General features: G+C 36.2%; 1 protein-coding gene across 1 annotated transcript in view; it reads left to right on the plus strand.

The window, feature by feature from the left end:
• The window catches only part of LOC309580624 (uncharacterized protein C8orf34 homolog), a gene marked incomplete at both ends in the record, with an annotated part of 143,006 nt that overhangs the window by 38,551 nt on the left and 84,312 nt on the right, over positions 1 to 20,143 (plus strand). The window contains 2 exons of the mRNA XM_082294738.1: positions 10,847 to 10,875; positions 17,022 to 17,191. Coding sequence (XP_082150864.1) covers positions 10,847 to 10,875; positions 17,022 to 17,191 — 199 coding nt within the window. The remainder of the gene's footprint in view (positions 1 to 10,846; positions 10,876 to 17,021; positions 17,192 to 20,143) is intronic.

The following is a 20,143-nucleotide window of genomic DNA, read 5'->3' on the forward strand; positions in this document are numbered from 1 at the left end:
ATTTACATTTTAAAGATAAGCTTTGGATCTTTTAATGAGTTTCCATGAGTTTGGAGTCTTGAGTTGCCTGTTAGGCAGTTGACACAGCCTGTGAATTAAATTCTAGTTTCTATTGCTTCATTTACTTTTCAGTCTAAATACCTGCTTTGAGACAAACTTGTGCACTTCATGCAAAATTCAAACTGCCTGTAAGCTTTGGAAGGTGAGACTTGGGCACTTAGATGTCTGGTCTCTTCTGTATTCAGTCCTAGTCATTAAAACTGAACTTGCTTATATTTGGAGCCTTTCTCCCAACTGCCATCAAGAGTGAGTAAGTCTGTGCTGCAGTAGGTCCGAGAAACTGACAGTGACTTCACACTCAGAGTTAAAAGTATCTTAGGAGTTTTGAGAGTCTGGAGAAGGTTACTGTTGTAATTATGGTCTAAGCGTGGTGGAGCTTGCTGATTTAAGTATACCATTTTTCAGAGGCTTACCCACATGGGAGAGCTGGGTTTTGTTTGCTTCTTCAATCAGCTGTATGTCATGAAAGTGGATTTGGAACTATCAAATCATCTATTTAGGGAAGATTTTGGTTTATAAAGCAACTTACAGGAATATACTTCATTTCCCTTGTGCATGTTTAATTTTCTTTTATTGCAAGGTCTCTTACCTTTATTGCTGTCATTCTTCTTCCTCTGCTAATCATAAGGAAGAAAAGTTCCATCCTGTTTCAAATGTATGCTCTTGTATTTCACCTTCTGGCCTGTTTGCCTTTAAACAGAATTAAAATCTGTATAGCTAAGGATCTTGCTAATGAATATGACTTTGTCCTTCCCCCATTTTCTGAGGATGGAAAAATAGATAACAAGATATGGAAACCAGTGAATTATGAGAGTTTTGAGCAGGGGAAAATTGAGGACTAAATCAGTGAGATCTTGCTGCAATTAGGTGGGAATGCTGCATACTTAATGAAAACTTTGCATCTTTTATATGAATAGTTAAGGATTAGGGTGCATATTGAAAATGTGTGCATATTGAAGGTTTCAGTTTATACACGGTAACTGCATTTGATGAAAAAATGTCTTCTGCTGTGAGATAGGTACTCTTTCATAATCACACATAGCCTTTCAGTGAAAATAACTGGCATTTCGTTAGTAGTGTTTGAATACTTGTTCAGGCCAGGTGTGCTCTTCAGATCAGAGGGGAAGAAACAAATTTATCATGCTTTGAATTCAATTGAAATTCTAAGGTAAAAAAATGGTAATAAGTTAACATTAACCAAAAGTATTTGATAATGAATCCAAGTCAGTTTCGGAGAATCCCAGAAAAAAATGGTATCTATGTACAACCAACAGGAGAAAAATCCTCTTTTGTTTCTTAATTTCAAAGGGGAGTAATCAATAAACAATCAGTAAATAAGGAAACCATGGGTTTCCATCTAGTAGGAAATACTGCTGGAAATCATAATGAATTATAGAATCACAGAATGGTTGAAGTTGGAAGGGACCTCTGGAAGGTGTCTGGTCCATCCCTGCTGCTCAAGCAGGCTCACCTAGAGCCACGTGTCAAGGCTCTTCAATACCTTCAAGAATAAAAGACCTCCAAGTCCCTCCAGAGTATCTCAAACAGTTATTTATCATAATGTTAGAATCAGTTTATGTTGTTTATGCTTACGTTAAGAAAGGCAAGCACAATCTTACCTCTTTAAGAAAAATATAAAATAGTAAAACGTAAAAGCATATGTTCTGTTTATCTTTTACAGGGAAGAAGATAAGCAACAAGAGTAAAAATCTCATAACTACAAGGGTAGAACTAGTTCTAAACAAAATCACAATATGTTAACAAACTGCTAAAATCATGTCCTCAGTTTTGTGGATGAACTTGCGAGTATGTGGGATGTGAGAAGCTTTATATATACATCATGAACTACTTGAATGTATTTAGCAGTCTGTGAAAAACACATTAGAATGGGGTTTCATTTAGAAGCTTCTACACTGTAGGAAACCATTAATGATTTACATTACAGTTATGGAAGATGAACTTGAGTTGAATGCCACTTACATTTATTGAAGCCAGACATTTCTGTTGGTGAAGATGATGTAACTGTAAATGCACATCTTCAGGACACGTAACTAGACTTTTGTGAATTGCCTTATGAGGGGCACTGTTTTAAGACATAACATGTTAGTATTTTTTTTTCAATTGTATACAGTTGATCTGAAATGGACTTGAGTCTATAAAGATGATTTCCCTGTTATCAGTTGATCATCTAGTCTTAAATGTGTTCTGCTAACTGAACCACAGGACTAGTCATCATGTAGAGGATTTTTCCCTTCTTCTCTACAATCTGAACTTTAAAATTATGTTATTCTTGCATGAGATCAATGCTTGCGATTTATTTTGAGATCAACATTTTTAGATAAGCTCAATCAAACCTTTAGGGAAGATAAATTTATCTCAGTATGGCAGCTGTTATCTGATACTGGCTTTGCTCATAAAACCCACTTATTTTTAATATGATGTAGAAGTAATAATACAAAATAATGATATTTCTGAGATTGAAACAGGATGAATATGAGCATAATTATTCCTATTCAATTATAAACCGGGGCTTGTATGGCCAGGAAATCACTGCTACTTTAGTTTTAAGTATCTTTTTCCTATAGATGTTAAAATTTTAATCACCTTTGTGAAGGTATTTGCCATTCTGATCCAACCTACCCTAACTTTCAGGACTAGAGTCTTGTTTTGAGTAACCTTGCCCTTTTCTGGAACATTATTTGGCTTGCTAAAAGTTTCTCTAATACTATTGCAAAACTGGGGTTTGTGTGACTGTCATCTTGGATATGGAACTTTCTAGTTCTTAGTACAAGGGGCATTCGTGGGGCAGCAAAATGTGAGCTATGACTCTATCCTTGGCTACTGGATGCTGTGGGCTACCCATCTTAACCCACCTGCTGCAGTGTACACCTTCCCCTAAAGAGTTCTGTAGTTTTGATTATTCTCTTCTGAAATGACCTTGGCCTAGGAGAGTTTCTGGGATATAATATTTGTTGGGTACTTTGCCTTTTATTTCTCTGTGTTTGCATAATTCATTAGTCACTAAACCTAATCCTGAAACCTGTATTCTTCATTGGAGCCACTCAGAAATTTGGATATAGAAATTCTGCAAGTCTAAAGCAGAGATTATTTTGCTAGGGATTAATTTTTTTTAATCTTTTAAAAAGTCAGTATGAGGAGGAGGGATTAAATCCATGTTTTCTAGATAGTAACTATAAGATGTATAGTGTGCTCCGGTGTTGATGTGTGGTGCCTTGTTAGATGACAGTTTCTCTTGTTCTAATATGGCCAAGTGTTGGGAGGAATATTGTCCTCCTTCAAGATGAATACCACTACAAAAAGTTTAAAGTTGCTTAATAATATGTGGGCATACGCCCCTCATTGGTAAAAACTCTGAGGTTTCATTTCACTATGCCTTCACAGAAAATCTCTGAGTTACTACTGGAGGAAATATGTCTAATGTTGAAAGTGGTAAAATGACTCACTGTAGGTAAAGGCTATTATGACAGTCAATGACAAATGTATTTTAAAGTTCCTACACAGAAATGAGTGAGATTTTTTGGGTTTTGTGTTCTTTTTCTGGGGGAGGAATGCTTTGTTTAGTGTAACCAGAGCAACCACTTCATGTCCTTTATAATCCAGGGATGGTGTGAAATAAATAATTTCAATTTTCCTTGTGTTCAATACACAGTTCAAACAGGAACAGCCACTAGAACATACAATGCTGCCTGCTGCAGTATGGCACAAGGTTTTGCCATGGGAAATGCAAGTATATTTAAGATGGCCTGTCCCACCAATAAGAAGAACGTAAACTTTCTGTGAGAATTTAGAATTGGAGAATGCATTGGGGCAGTGAACTGCTGGATAGTTGATACGTGATATGATATTCCTGTGTTTGTGCTCAAAGCTGCAGGATTAATAATGGTAGAATAAGAATGCTGTTTCTGTCCTGGAGTTTGTTACAGAACCTGTGATATGCACTATGAGGTTGACAGTCCAACCATCCAGAAGTTCCCTGGCCTAGACTGATCCTGAGAATGAATTCTGTCAAGTTAGTCAGAGTTGCGTTGAGGTTGTCGTAGTATGTCTGAACTTTGTATGTCAAAACCCATGTGCCAAATCTAGAAAGCTTTGTTTGGCAGGTAGGAAAACTGGCTATTGGGAGCTCTGTGGCCATCTTCTGGATGTTTAGGAAAATGCATATATATTTCCTTGAATATTGAGTTAAGTAATGGTAGTCTGGCATACATTAAAGCAGTAGTATTTTATTTTCTTAAGACTGGGTGCACATTAGACTTCTCAGATGTACATTGTGCCTTTAGAAACACGTAAGTCTTTAAAAATCTCCTCCACAATTTTTTATTTTGTTTCATTTTGTTTTATTTCTTCCTGTAATTATTTAAGGACCACACATAAAAGCAAAAATGGTAGATATCCCTGAAGTTCCAAAATTTTCATTCTTACCAGAACACCAGGTGTATTTAGCATATGAAAGTATTGCTGAATTTTAAGCTACTGTAAAGCTGATCAGGAATAATGCAGCAGTTAGGCTTTTTATGACTTGCCATTTCATAAATTATGAATGGTTTGAATTGGAAGGGACCTTAAAGATCATCTAGTTCCAGCCCTTTCCGTGAGCTGGGGATCTAGTAACTAGATCTAGTTACTCCAGGCCCCACCTAACCTGGGAACACTTCCAGGCATGGGATATCCACAGCTTCTCTGGGCAACCTGTTCCAGTGTTTTGCCACCCTCACAGTAAAGAATTTCTTCCTAATATCTAATCTAAACATACCCTCTTTCAGTTTGAAGCCATTGTTCCTTGTTCTATCACTACATGCCCTTGTAAAAAGTCCCTCTACAGCTTTCTGTAGCCCGTTTTTAGGTACTGGAAGGTGCTATAAGGTCTCCCTGAAGTTGTCTCTTCTCCAGGCTGAACAACCCCAACTCTCTCAGTCTGTTTTTATAGGGGAGGTGCTCCAGCCCTCTGAGCAGCTTCATGACCCTCCTCTGGACTTGCTCCAGCAGGTCCATGCGCTTCTTTTTTTGGAGGCCCCAGAGCTGGACAAAAGTACTCCAGGTGGAGTCTCACAAAAGCAGAGCAGAGACAGAGATCACCTCCCTCAGCTGGCTTGCTACACTGTTTTTGATGCAGCCCAGGGTGAGGTTGGGCATTCTGGGCTGCAGGTGCACATTGCTGGGTAATATCAAGCTTCTCATCCACCAGCACTCAGAAGTCCTTCTACCCAGGACTGTGCTCAGTCCATTCTCTGCCCAGCCCATACTTGCGCTTGGGAGTGCTCCAGTGCAGGTGTAGGACCTTGCACTTGGCCTTGTTGAACTTCATGAGGTTTGCACAGCCCCCCACCTCTCAAGCCTGTCAAGGTTCCACTGGATGGCATCCCTTCTCTCCAGAGTGTCAACTGCACCACACAGATTGGTGTCATCAGCAGACTTGCTGAGGGTGCACTTGACCCCACTATCCATGTTACTAATAAAGACAGTAAACAGCACCCATCCCAATACTGTCCCCCGAGGAATGCCATTCACCACTGGTTTCCACTTTGAGCCGTTGACCAAAGTTCTTTGAAGTGTAGCCATCCAGCAATTATCCACTGAATGATCCACCCATTAAATCTGTATCTCCCCAGATTAGAGACAAAGATGTCATTCAGGACAGCGTCAAGTGCCCTGCACAAGTCCGTGTAGATGATGTCAGTTGGTCTTTTTCAAAAAGACCTGAACTTGTGTGGTGCCTTTTGTTTTGAAAATTTATGCTGTTGAATTGAAAACATCAAAGTCTAAAAATCATTTTTGAAAGAGAAATATTATCACTGAGTGTAGACACATTAGGTATTGGATAAATAAAACTCTTCTGCTAAGAAGTGCGTATGCAAAAGATAGGCATTTTTAAGACTCATGGAATTGTTATTAACAATGTTCAGTTTTCTTTAAAAAGAAAGTTCATTTCTTGGTAATCTGGAATTGAAGCTGAATGTCCTAAGCAGAAAGCCTGTATGTGAAAGATACTCATTCTAGACTCAGAAGGGAATTTATTTTGTTAAGATATGGTGCAAAGGTTTTGAGAGGTGGCTTTTACATCAAAGAAGATGCTGTAATGCTGTATTGATCATCGTCTTTATTTCTCCATACTTACTATTGTGCTTCTGCAGATTGTCATAGGGATAGAAGACTGGGAAGAGAAATCTAAGATAGTCAGGAAAAGAATGGTTTTAATAATCCATGCTAATTTTAAAAGAGGCGTGACAAACTACTGATTTAGTATTTTAAATATAGAAATTTAAGTTAAATGGCTAATACAGCGTGAGATACACTTTTTAGGCAATCTGCTTAAAATAGACATGATAATAGTAATTAAAGTATAATAAGTACTAATAAATTACATTGTTATTACATTGTTTGTTAGATATATTTCATTGAATCATAGCATGCCAAACCTTTCTTGCAATCAGACAGTACATTGTTCTTCCAGTCCTCTTCAAAAACCAAGCTAGTGAGAGAATGAGTGTTCCGGTAGAAAGAGGCTGTGCTAGCATCAACAGCCCCTCTCCAGATTTGTTGCTGATCAGAGATGGCAGTAGTTGTGGCTGTGGAGCATTTCTGAAGGACTGTGGAAGCATGTTCATACCAATTATTTCGTTGTTCAGCACCCTTACAGCACAGAGGGTTGTTACATTCTAAAGTAGAAACAAGTGCCCTGAATTTGTCTTCCTAATTCACCAGACAACTGAGTGGGCTGGATACTTGTGATGCCTGATCAAATTTTAGCACCTGTAATTACTTTTAAAAGGGAGGATTTTTTAAAGACATGAAATTGGCAGCTAGCTACCTAAATAATTACCACTCTAAACCTTGTCCATGAGCCTTAGCTGATGGAAGCAAACTTCTCACCCCTTTAGTTGGAATGGTTAGTAAGAGTGGTTGGTCTGTTGTACAGTTTTCAATCGTATTATGATATAAAACTGTGGCAAACGTTGTCTGTGAGAAACAGTTGCCATATGAGAAAAGGTAAAGCATACTCCTTTATTGCTGGAGGATTTACCTTTGACATCAGAAGACCTCTCCCAACAAAGGCAGGTGAGCAGTTTTAACCGTTCCCTTCTTTTCTGCTGCTCAGTGTCTTGCAGCAGGGCAAGGATGATGCAGCTTTAAAACTTCCATTCTCTGTGTTCATCATCATGCAGAATCAGGCTTTAAATGCGCAAAGCTGAGGGAAGTCAAAAATAGTTGTTCATAGTAACTTTTATTCTAACAAAGCCATAGGATTTAAGGTTGAATAAACTAGATGTGTCAGTTTTTCTGGTGTTAGAGTTTTTTTGTGATTAGGATTAAGTTTTGATGGAAAAGGCTACCGTTTGAAGAAGTGACTAAATTGTCAGGTTAAAATTTTTTAGTGTATGGACATTTTGGCTGTACCTATAATGTTTTGCCTAAAACTGAAGCGTTGTTGCCATTTAGTAGTTTCATGGAATGGGCCTTCCCTTTGCCTCTAGTATTCTGTGATTTTATAATGCTGTTTTCCTATTTAGAATATATAAAAAGAAAATGATTACAGAAAATACAGAGAGCATAATCAATTACTTGCTGTCACCTATGCAAAGAAGTGAGAAAAGGGTTTTCTTTTTGAAAAATTCTGATGTCTGGATACTAGTAATTACATGAACTGGAGATAGCAACCATTGTTACCATTTCTTCACAGAAATTCAACTATTTTAAATTGTCAGTGTATTACTTGAAAATAAAGTAACTGAGTAACCTGTTTGATTACTGAAAAGTCATGAATCTGCTAAGGGTGAAGAAATTAACAGAAATCCTAAATACTCCTGTACAATAAAGGTGACTATCTCTAGTTGTGTTCTCAGGACTCGGGATTAAGGTTTCTTTGGTTGGGTTGTTTTTTTAATGTTATGGTAAACAGGCAAGAGTTTTAATTTTTTTGAGAAGTTGTTTTGTGAAAACCGGAGTCCATATTACTCCACCTGACATCTGCGCCCAAAAATTGATGTTGCTGTTACGACTTTTTGTCTACTGCACACAGGGTGCAAATCCCCCTCCTCTCAAATTCAGCCAAGATATTCTGCGAGTTTGGCAACTGCAAAGAAAATTGTTAAGAGTTGGGCACACACTAACTATAGTGCAGTAGTGTCTTGGAAGGAAGTAAGTGTTTTTACAATCCAAGGTTTTTTGGGGTTATTTGTCCTAGCCTCTGCTAATGGAGCTGTGTTATCAGTAACTGAAAGAATGCTGTTAATATTAATGAGGCTCAAGACGTAACAAAAAGATCTGTGTGACTGACATGGTAAATACCACCTCCACAAGAATCACTGTGCTAAGATTGCTGTAACAAGCTCCTTATAAAGTTTCTTCCCCAGAATCCTTTTTCTTTTCTCTTGATGCCACATTAGAGAGAGAGAGAGCTAAAAAGAGTTTGCAGGTTTAATTCTGTGATTGCAAAGATCAAAGATTTCTAAATTTGCAAAATTTTATTTTGGCAACATGTCCTCAGAAACTGCTAATTCTCTACACGCTTGTCTAAAAAATACAGTTTGTTTTAGTGTCTTGATACTGTTTCCAATTTAGTAAAGAAGAAATCTGAGGCATTCTGGTCAATTCAATTATTCAGTTCAGTCTCTTCTCTAAATTCAGAGTAAGTTCTGGAGAGCAATAGGACTTAGACAAAGAATTTTACTAAAAGCACACTCATTTAGACTATAGATGTTTTAAAATTTTATGTCTTATGTAATTTAATCAGAGAAGTTAGTAAAGCTTTTTGAGTGAGGCATATAGTAGTATGTACTGCTTTTTCCATTTGCTACTTTGTACTTTTAGTACTGATCTTTGATAGGCAACGTAGGCAATTGGGTAGTAAAAATTATTTGGCATTTTTTTGGAACAGAGTTTTGGAAATTACAGGATTACCTTTTGCATTTTCTTTTACCATACTTGAAAATCCATATTTTTGAGGGGTAAGTCAACACAAGATAAAATTGCCCTTCCATCCACTCCCAAGTTACAAAGACCTATTCATAGAGATATGTGAAAGCAGAAGAAAAGGGTACCAACCTTTAATATAAGGGAATCAACCTGTATCAGAACAAAATAAACTATATTAACATTATGGGAAATGGCTGAGTAAAAGTAGTTTGACTGGTTAGAGAGAGAGTATATGTGGTTTTAGAATGTATTGACCTTGGTTATGCAAAATGCATTCATGTGATGGTTGATGGTAATCAGGTTTTCAAAGATGAGGTGAAAAGAAGCTTGAATTAGGTTTTTACTACCTTCAAGAGTGCACTTATATTCTCTCTAGAAGATGTCCATTTGGAACTGGAGAAATTCATAGCACCTTATAGTCTGGTTGATGCAACCTGGTTATTATGCTCTTTGGGCATTAGTGTTGTGTCTAAATAATAGTCTGAAGTTATTAAAAACTGGTTAATTGCAGTGAGGGATAGAAGGATCAGTCAAAACAGATCTTTTTCAATTGAATCTACTTTAGTACTATTGAATTACTGTGAATATTTTGTTAACTCATGCCATATTTCTTATATGTTGATGAGGTCTTTAAATTATAATTGCATTTCTCGTAGCACTTTGTTCTTTTAAAAACAGAAATTGCTGTAAGGTATTCCTCTAAACTGAAAATTAGCCAAATCGAGTTAATCATGAAAAGCACAGTAAAAAACCCCAAAGAATTCATGTAGTTGTGCTATACCAAATCATATAGACTTATATATATGTATATGCTTATATATTAGCTTATACTGCTACACTCTTTAGTGTGATTTTAGGAAGAGTAACTCTCTACTCAGTTGGTACTACATATTTTGCAATGTCAACTCTTGCATTCCGTCAAAGAAGGTGTCTTGATAACATGATAAAAATTAGAAAGTAATTTTCAAGTGTGTGTTCTCCCTATTTATGGGTACTTCTCCACTTACTTTCCTCCACCAGGAGAAGCTTTTCTTTGGTTTTTGAAGTTCTAATCTGGAAATGTTTCTCATTAAACCTCATAAGAACCTAGGAGATGCTTGCTTCCAGTGTATCAGAATTTTCAACATGTAGCATTATATATATGATGACTTGATTACGCCTTGTGATATACTGATGTGTGTAAAAAATTAAAAATTCTGAGACCAACTCTGCATACTTAATGTGCTACAGAATAGAAATAATTGAAACATGACATGATGGAAGCAGGCATAGGGAAGCCTTGGGCAAGCATCTGCAGAAAAGATGAGCAAATATACAAGTTCTTTTTCAGAGGATTTAGAAAAAGTTTTGTATTCTATTGTGAAATTTTCTTTATTCTCTGAAGTTCCACCTATTTTTATAGGATCATTTCTACATTTCATTGTGAAGAAAGAGAGAAGAGAAATGTCCATATTGCCCTTAATTGCAGCATAATGTGTTATGCATGCTGGTCAGGGTGAGATTTGCATAATAATGTGTCCATTGGTAAATCTGATATTGCTGATTTAATTTTAGAAAGAAGATAGAAGTATGCTTAAATTTGTTGTCACTTTACTGGCACATCTGCTATTTTCATTTCCATAGTTTTTTGAAAAGTCATTTTGATAATATTGCAGCTGAGAAAAATGAAGAGTGTATTGTTTCCAGGCAATTTCACTAACGGAAAAAAATATGATACATTGTATGGTACAGAAGCATGCAGAGAACAGGATGTACAGTTTTCAGATTTAACCTTACTTTTACTTGCCGTAGTAAAATACATTTATAGAAAGCGTTTTTCTAAATACTTTTTTTTAATCTGTTTTGTTTTCAGGCATTGCTATTTCTGATGAACTTGATAAGGTAAGATTGATAAAAGATGCCTAATGAACAGTACAAAGAGACACATGATTGTGATAAGGCACATGCCACTCTCCTGGCATATACGCTTCAGTTCTGTTGGGTTCAGAGGAAGTTTGGGTATGGAAAGCTATATGGGTAAGTATGGTGTATGTGGATATACTAAGAGCTTGACCCAGGATGGGCTGTCTAGTATGGAAAAAAAACTCAGTGAGTTTAGAAGACTCTTAATGAGACCGTGGAAATATGGTTGATCTTGCCGCCATCTTTGCTTAATGTAGTCTGTTGCATTACTTTGTGTACTTTTGGAAACATTTAGCCTTGAATACCTTTTATTCATGAAATTGAATTCTGCGTTCCCAGATATGATTTGTGGGAATATTTAGAAATTATTTTTACTTCCCAGGTTTACTGAGGAATGCACAAGGCATGAAGATCAGCCTTTACCTCCTTGCTGAATGCAAAAACGGTCTCTTCTGGCCATTTTTGATACTGTACACAGTTAACATGCATTTTAGTTCTAGCTGTAATAAATTCTACGTTGAAAGAGTAATCAAGCTAGGTTTTTTTAAGTACTTAAGGAAACAGAACCAATTTTTCTTACCAATTCTCAGCAGTGAACAGCAGTGTGCTTCTAGTGCCAAGAAACTTGCATTGTGTTCTTGGTGTCAGAAACCATTGCTGTCAGGAAAATAAGATCGAAAGGTATATAAGACAGAGGAATAATGGTTAATACAGAACACTTCTGTTTTTAAATAACTTTTATTTCTGCTGGTAAAATGAGGACACAAGTCTTTCTGATGCAAGTGCATATAAAATACCTTCACTGCATTTTCCAAGGAAGGCCGGTTAGGTAAGACTGATCAATGTTACCATGCAGTAGTGCACCTGTGGCTGCCATTTCCAAACTATGGCCTAAGTCTTCCTACTGTTTCCATAACTGGGCTCAAAAGTGATGTAAAACGCAATTAGAAAGTCCTTCCATTAGAGCCCTCACCTTTAAGAATACTTATGAAGAACTCCATTTGTTTTTGGTTTTTTTGTTGAAAAAAACTCTGTAAGATACTGTTTGAGAGAGGAAAAAGACAGTTTAGGCTAGATCCTGGTATCACATACTTTTAGCAAACAATTTCTGGTTGGTTTGGGTTTTTTTAAACTATGGTCTCTTATTGTTCAAAAACATTAATGTTTTTTGAATTTAATTATTTGGTGTGAAAACTGAGATGGAGAACATAATTGGGGAATTTCCACAGAATCCAGCTTGAGTGAAGAGTTAGGGTTTTTTTGTTACTATATACTCTATTTTTTATAATTTGAAATAGGAAGGTAGTAGGTTTTTTTAAAATAAAACTTGGAATTAAGTTATATACATTCAGTTCTTATATTGAATGTTCTTGAAGTCAAAAGCTGTTTGTACAATAAATAAAACCGCGAACAATCAAACTCTTTAGAGTACATCGTTTGTGCAGTATTTCTTAGCAGGCTTTAGCACAGATTTAGAGATGAAGAGTTGTGGGGTATGCCCCACAAAGAGTGATTTTTTTATCTCCATGGTGAGACTTTCTTAGTGAACTTAGTGAACTTTCTATTTCTTGTTTGACCCTTTAAGAATTTTAATGAATGTAAAGTCTAGTCTGTGTTAAGAATTTAAGCATGCCCAGGACTATTTCATGGAATCGTGCCTCCTAGGAGTGATCCCTTACACAAGCTAATTCCTGAAATGTTCCTGTGTCTTGTTTCTACATGTATTACTTGTCTTGGGCCAAAAGCAGCCAAAGACTACCTGATAATAGTTGTTTTAACATTCAGAAGAATTTGGTTCTATTTCATCTGAATGTGTTCACAGGCGATGTTTATTTTTCAGGTACAAATGTAGTCAAGTTGTAATTCTTTCTTCAGAAATACATGCTGATACTAGAGCTTCCTTATCTAAACTGTGTCAACACTGAATAATTTTTGAAACCACGTTCATCTGTGGTTTGGATTAACAGCTTAACTCATCAGATGCATGTCTTGGGTCTAGAACAGCATGGCCAAATTTGGCATTGAATTCTGTTAAAACATCGGCATCGCATAGATGTTATGAGAGACATATAAAACTCTTCTGTATGCTCTTCCTTGCTTTATTTTCCTGATGATCACGAATATTTTGGGGAACTAAGACTATGACAGAGCCCATAATTATGCTCTTTTATCTGTGATTTAAATTATGAACCTTAAAAAAACAGAGAATGCATGTATGTTTCTTTATTTTTGTTTCTGATTGTCTGTTTTTAAAAAATTATTTCTCTCTGGCTTCGGTAACCTCTAGTTTCCTTTGTCAGGGGAGTACTTAATCAGTATTGTTGGTTGATGCAACTCCTCTTCCAAGTAATCCAGTTAATAAGTTAGTTGCTTAGTTACTTGAGCATTTGGATTTGGAAAACCAGTTTTCTCTGAATCACTTTTGTGAAAGAGTGTTTCATTTAAATGGATTCTTGTCAAATATCTGCTTATATTAGCTTTTTGTCAGTACTTAGAGCTTTTTTGCAAGACAGGGATAGAGAAAATATGGCACACAAGATCGGTCTTTCAGTCAAAATTGAATCTTTCAGTTTGACCTATCTTCTAAAATTTCTGAGTTCACTGGTAGCCTTGGAAAAAAAGCAAAACAAAATCCTAAAATTAATGCAATTAAAACAGATTTATTATAAGAGATTCCCTTCTTTTTCATTTACGTCAGGATTGCAGAGCTTGGTGTTCTGTCTCTCGTGATGATTCAGCCTCTGTCTCTAGGCCATGGAAGCTATGTAAAGTCAGAAACTGGCACTGCAAGTACACTGTGTAAGGAAAGAAAATAAGGGATGCCTTGTCAGTCACATATTTTAAAACTAAAATGCAGAGTTAATATAATACAGATTTCTGAACTGACTCACCCTCCTTGCCACTGAACAGAAACTATTGAAGGGTTTTGGGAAACTGCGCACTTCCATGCATAATGTGAAGGGTTTAAGGTAAACAAAGAAGAGCTAGGATGTTAGCCATTCTTTGATACTAATAGAGTTCTAGGCTGAAAAAAACTCTAGAGAAAAACACTGAAGAGTGAGACCTGTCATAGCACTGTGAAATTTGTCTGGAATTCCCAATGATATCTTTCAGTCACTTCAAACATATTAATGTGAGACACCTAAATATTAGAGATCCGGAGTAAGATCCAAGCAAAGACCTAAAAATTAATAGTAGATTTGGACCCTCAATGTCAATATTAAATTTTTTTTTCTATGCTGTCTAGGACATACTTTCTTCTTATATGTAGGGTACTACAATGGAAACAGGTTACAGTTAATAAAATAGAAGAAATAGCTATTCTTAAATCATAAAAACCCCCAAATTTCTTCTCACCCCGAAGTATTTCTCACTATGGAGATTCCCTCAAAATCCATATCAGAAAATAGGAATACTGAGCTTTTTAAGTGATGCGTAAATAAATGGATATACAAATGTTGTGCTCTCGGGTAGAGGTTGCATCCAGCAACCACATCTCAGTGCAACGTGAAGAGGAGAATCAGCTGTCCTTCAGTCTTTCCCTTCTTTTCCTAGTCTCCACATAAAGGAAGCTTGAGTGTGTCAAATTGGTAGCCACTGATGTGGATAAGTGGATGACGTTCAGGCTGCACCATGAAATAGTCCTCTTCGTTTTAATACAAATTTAAATGCCTACCTCTACTGAAAATATTTCTCTGCACACTAATGTCACTGTCAATCTCTTCTGCTATTTGTGGGGGAATGTAAATTGGAAATCAATTAAGATTCTAAAGTTTATATGAAAAAACCCAACCAAAACTATAAAATGTTGTTTGAGAACAGAATACTTCATCTCAATTTATTGCAGCTTTGAAATACAGTGCCAAATAAACATCCTGGTTCTGAATAGAGCTGTCTCTGATTCTCCATTTAGTGTTTTCACTGAGTGCTTATATAGTTGAAAGGAGGACAATAAATTAGGTCACTGAAACTGTGGTGTACTAATCTAACATGAGTCAAAAAGGAAGGCAAGGTGGTAAAGTGAGGCAAAGCATGACTATGTAATGTAAATTACATCTTTGTTAGTAGAGTATATGAAAGTGCTACTTTAATCTCTAAAATGCCTATGAAAGAAATAAGCGTAGCGAGGACAGTCATAGCATTCATTTTTTACTTATTCGTACATTGATTTTGCAGTTCATAGTGTCAGGAAAAACCTACAGTACAGAAAAAAGGGCAAATATTTAGGTGCTTTGCATTTTCACTTAAGGGACTGAAATATTTTAGCAAGATTGATATTGCAAATTATTCTAACTAACTAGTTCCAGGAAAAAATTTTATTATTAGAAAGTATTCTAGGGAGAAAGAGAAGGGTAAAATAGCTAGAATAATAGGAATAAACCTCGTAAGGGGCCAGGTGGTTCATATTTAAACTAATAAAAGCACCTTGTGTAATGAAGGCATTGTGGGTAGTGAAATAATCTTTTTTCTAAGCTGACAAGCATATGATGGTAGTCACACCTGTGACAAGTTACACTTGTCAAGTGCCCAGAGGTGACTCTCATCTAGTATACATTACCTGGCTATGACACAGCTCCAAGTAGATGCACAAAACATGTATTTGTAAGTACATTTAAAAAAGGACACCAGTGGTTAAGTATCCTAAAGCATCTGAAGCCACAGATTCAATTTTCAGTGGTCCTTGCAGAAAACAAACATTGTATGAAAGTGACTTAGTCAAGTGGTGGACAACTCTGGGCAGAGGTGTGGAGAGTGGAGTGTGCTAAAGCACTTGCTGGCACATTGCAGAAAGGAGAAAAAAAGACCAAGGATGAGTGAGTCAGATCCAGGGCCTGGGTTACATTTGACTCTCAAAATAAAAGGTTCTTGTGCTGAGCAAAATCGCAGCATCTAGCCAGAGGAGGGTAAATATATTCATACTGAAAGCACTTTGCAGCCTTATTTTTTTCTTTCTTTCTTTCATTTCAGTAGAGGCCTCTACTTCAAACAGTGTTTTTAACCATATCTGTTTCAATTAGGAGGAGATTTCAAAAGTGGTTTGTTTTTAGAAAAGAGAGAAAATATGGTTTCTAGGCTACGTAGTCAATGTGCTGTACTTTTTCCAGATGCTTTTTGTTTGGAAAGCATTCTTTTATGGCAGGAATATTTATTGAGGCACTAAGTTAGGTAACAGCCAAGGATTTGCTTTCCTATAATTTTCACTCATTAAATGTTAGGAATATATCTCTCCTAATTAGGCACACTGTATTTGAAATGTCTTTACTAGCCTACGAAGAGTTTAATTAAAGAAAAATAATTCTTCCTATCCCATAATTTCATATCTTTTTTTTTTTTCTGGTATGCAGGTGTGTTTTTTTAGTTTGACTGTACTGTTGTACACGACCCTTTATCTACAACCATTCTAGTAATATTGAAAACAGAGATACTCACTACATCAGAATGCTTTTTCATATAATTTTAAGGACAACTTGTTTCTTTAATCTAAATTCCTGATATGATGGTGCAAGGTATTGCTATTGTTTTGAATATGTCAGTTACATTTTGCTTGCTTCTTGTAATCCTGTCCAGCTTATTGTCCTCCAGTAAGTGGTTAAAAATAGTTTCAGAAATGCATTTTATTCAAATGTTAATACAATTTTCAAAATAGGAAGATACATTATGTAAAGCCCAGCAGGGTTATTTTTAAAATGCAAAATACAGATGTATTTATTAGTTTTGCATAAATTCATAATGCAAATAAGAGTGATGCTATTAATCTACAACAGTCTTTTGGTTGGGTTTTTTTTATACCAATTAATGTATAATGTTGCTTAGCAGAACAGATACACTGAAGGTTTTAAGAGCTGTGCATTTATTTTAAAAAAAAGGTGATTTTTCTACAGTTGCAATTAAAAAAAAAAAGAGGCATTTGAGGCATCAGGGTACACAAATATCTCTTGGAATTTTGTTAATGGGAAACTTTTCATTAGTCCATTATTGTTTCTGGGTATTTTGTAGCCCTCTGAAATGATAATGTAATGTATTGGTTTTGTACTTTTAATTTTTTTTTTTCTTTCTCTATTTACATCTATGTTTGAGACCAAACAGTGCATTGTTTCTTTTTAAAAATTTTTATTTCTCTTCAGGACACAGCAGGTTTCAACACCCCCCTTCTCAGACCTCGTGTGATTGGAGAATGGATTGGCCGTGAAGAGAATGATGCAGATCCTCTGGCTGCTGAGATGCTGCAGCCTCCAATACCAAGAAATAAAAATGAGCAGTGGGACAGTGAGGATAGCAGCAGTCCTGGAGGAAGGTGGGTGTTTGATGTGGCCTATAAAATTTATATTTTGTGAAACAGAGCTGTCTTTGTTACAAAAATTCTATTTCTGAGGGCAGAGTGCAGTGCTTTTTAATACCCATGCCATAGTGTGAGCACATGTAGAATAAATAGAAGTCATTAATACGTGACTTTTTTCTTCTCATGCTTTTATAGATGATTAACTTAATACCCATTTGCAATCCTATGGATTTATTCCCATGTGTAAAGCTAGGTATTTTGACATGGTTGGGGTCCATTGTGTAATAATGTTGTGATGCGTAGCTTCATTCAGATACTTCATACCCTTCTCTCTTTCCAGGATTGGTAGTAGCTATTTATTACTCTTCTTGACACTTTAGTGATAAATCTCATTTTCTCATTTAAAGGAGAGATAGACAAGGGAAGCAATATCTTTGTTATTTTTAACAGGACTTCCTAAATTCATTTTCATTTCACATCTCAGCTTTTTGATGTTAATAACAAGTCTTTCTTGAAGAGAAAATTTTGTTCTTTGCAGTAAATAACTTCTGAAGATTTATTGTGCTTGACTGAAAGAGTTTGTGCTTCAGCTACATGAATGAGATTATAATACAAGGAGTCCGTTTTCCATGATTTAAAGATATGTTTATCACAGTAGGTTAAGTACTCACAGCCTTGCTTTAAAAGGCTTTCTTTTTAAGTGTAAATCTTCTGCACTGCCTCTGTTAATTGGCTTAAACACCTATGTTTCTCCCTTAGCCTTGTAGCATTTCTCCTTGGTTATAACAAGTACTTTGACTGCAGCAGATACCTTTTTCTTCCTTTTTTTGGAAGGCAGAAACTCTCTGCTTTCCCTTTGAAAATGTCTAAGGTATTCCTTCACTTCACATTCTTCCAGGTGCTTTCTGTGTTGGAATTCAACTCCCTGTCACACTGAAACTAATGTGTGACTAGATGTGCTCTTACAGACTGCATTCATTAACTTTCCTCACATCTTGGGAATATTTGTTATCCATGAGTACTTCATTTAATTAAATTGTCGTGGGGGTACCTGTGAGTACTACTATTTCAAAGAAGTAGCAGCGTGTAGTTAACAATCCCTCAGCCAGACCTTTGACAGGAACCAACACAACTCGGACTCTGGGTCTCTCCAGTGCAGTTCCTGGGAAAATAATGGAGTCAGCAACTGGGCACTACAGCTTGATTGTGCAGACCTGGGTTTCTTTTTCCTTATTCAGCAGTCCAGTAAAGGCACTGAATAAAGATCTGTTCCATGTTGCAGAGCAAATTGAGGATATTGTATCCCCTCTGTCAATAGAAAGGAGCAGAAATGAGCATCTCTAATTTCCAGAAGGAAGCAAAGAGGTCTAGTTCTGAGCAACAGATGATTCAAAGCAGCACATTATTCTCTTTGTAGAGGGTGGTACAAGCTGTGAGAAACCTCACAGCTAATGCTATAATTAAAAAATGTGATGAATGGCTTTGAGAGTAGTATTTGAGGAATCTTGTTGAGTATCATGACAAAATCAGGTTGCCTGGTGTGTGAATAAGGAGAATATAGGGAACCTTATGCCAGGAAAGACTCATGGGATACTGATATCTCTGTTTTTAGGTGCAGTAAGTGCTGAAGGCCTATTGAAAAATATGTATCGTTAAGTGGGAGTACTGATTTTCAGTAGAAATCAGTAACTACTAAATTACATGCAGCACATGGATTTACATTTGGTTGACTGATTTTATGTCTGGGATAATTCTTTGCTTCATTAGCATTTCATCAGCTTTTGTAAGGCATGTATAAAAATCATGTTTGCAGTCTTGCGAAGGAATCATAAAGTTGCAGAACTTCTAGATAGTGGTGATACTAAAATTGATGCCAACTATATATGGAAGTTTAGAAGTTGATCAAGATTAATCTGAATATTTAATAGCAGTTTACTAATAACTGGTGGTTGCTTCAAGGTCTGATTCAGTGTTACTGTGAATTAAAGTGCTATTAGCAGAATTTAGAAGTGACCGCCCACCAAATGCATGAGACAAGTACTAGGTAATGATAACTTGGTTTTAATGTAGCAAATGCCTCGTAAATCTAAAAACAGTGGGAAGAGTATAAGTTTTGCTATCAAAAGAGTGAAGTTATCAGTTGTAAAGAATTTTTATGTATTTCATAGTTAATGTAGCCTTAAATAATTAAATTACATTTTTACCTGGCAAATGAAAGGGAGGCAATTTGAAAAATTCCCATTCAATGTTTCCAATTTTATCTTGTTAAATTTTATTTAGCAACATTTCTAATAAAAAGTGATAGGTTATTGATCACTATTTATCAGGATTTATGGGATAAGCCAGCAAACTCTTAGAACTAATCTTAATATGCAGTAAAAGTATAAGAATAGGAAAGTCAAAACTGTAATTGTTCCATTATTTCCAGGTAGTATGTTTTGTTCTACCTGTCACTAAACATAAGGAAATGCTACATATATGAAACGCTATATAAATATCCAGGGGATTAGGCATTGACAGATCATTGGTAGAGTTAAGTGTCATCGGTGTCATGTGACAGAATCACCATTTCCTCCTGAAAAACATGCATTCCTGTGATGATGAACAACGGAAGCAGACATGTCGTTTATTTGAAAGCATGGCCCAGTAACTCAAAAAAAGGAAAAAAAAGAGAGCAGCTAAAAGGACAGGTGTCACTACTATGACTGGGAAAGACAGTGTAGCCAGTCTGAGGTAGCTGTATTAGTGATGTCTTTTCAAATGGATGAAGGGTCACCTTTTTGCCCTTGATGTTCTGGATTGCTACAGTGGAAAGATTGTGTTTGTCACTGGTTTTGCACTGTTCTCTGTTGCTGCTGTAAGGAAGGAAGGCAAGGTGTTAATAAGTGATAAGAGACCATAGAAAAGTGCTGATGGCAATCCTGCTGGTACTGAGCTCATCTTTCAGAAATTTGAACACCGTGAAAA

Source organism: Coloeus monedula (genome assembly GCF_965178545.1).
Source record: "Coloeus monedula genome assembly, chromosome: 1".
Classification (NCBI taxonomy): domain Eukaryota; kingdom Metazoa; phylum Chordata; class Aves; order Passeriformes; family Corvidae; genus Coloeus; species Coloeus monedula.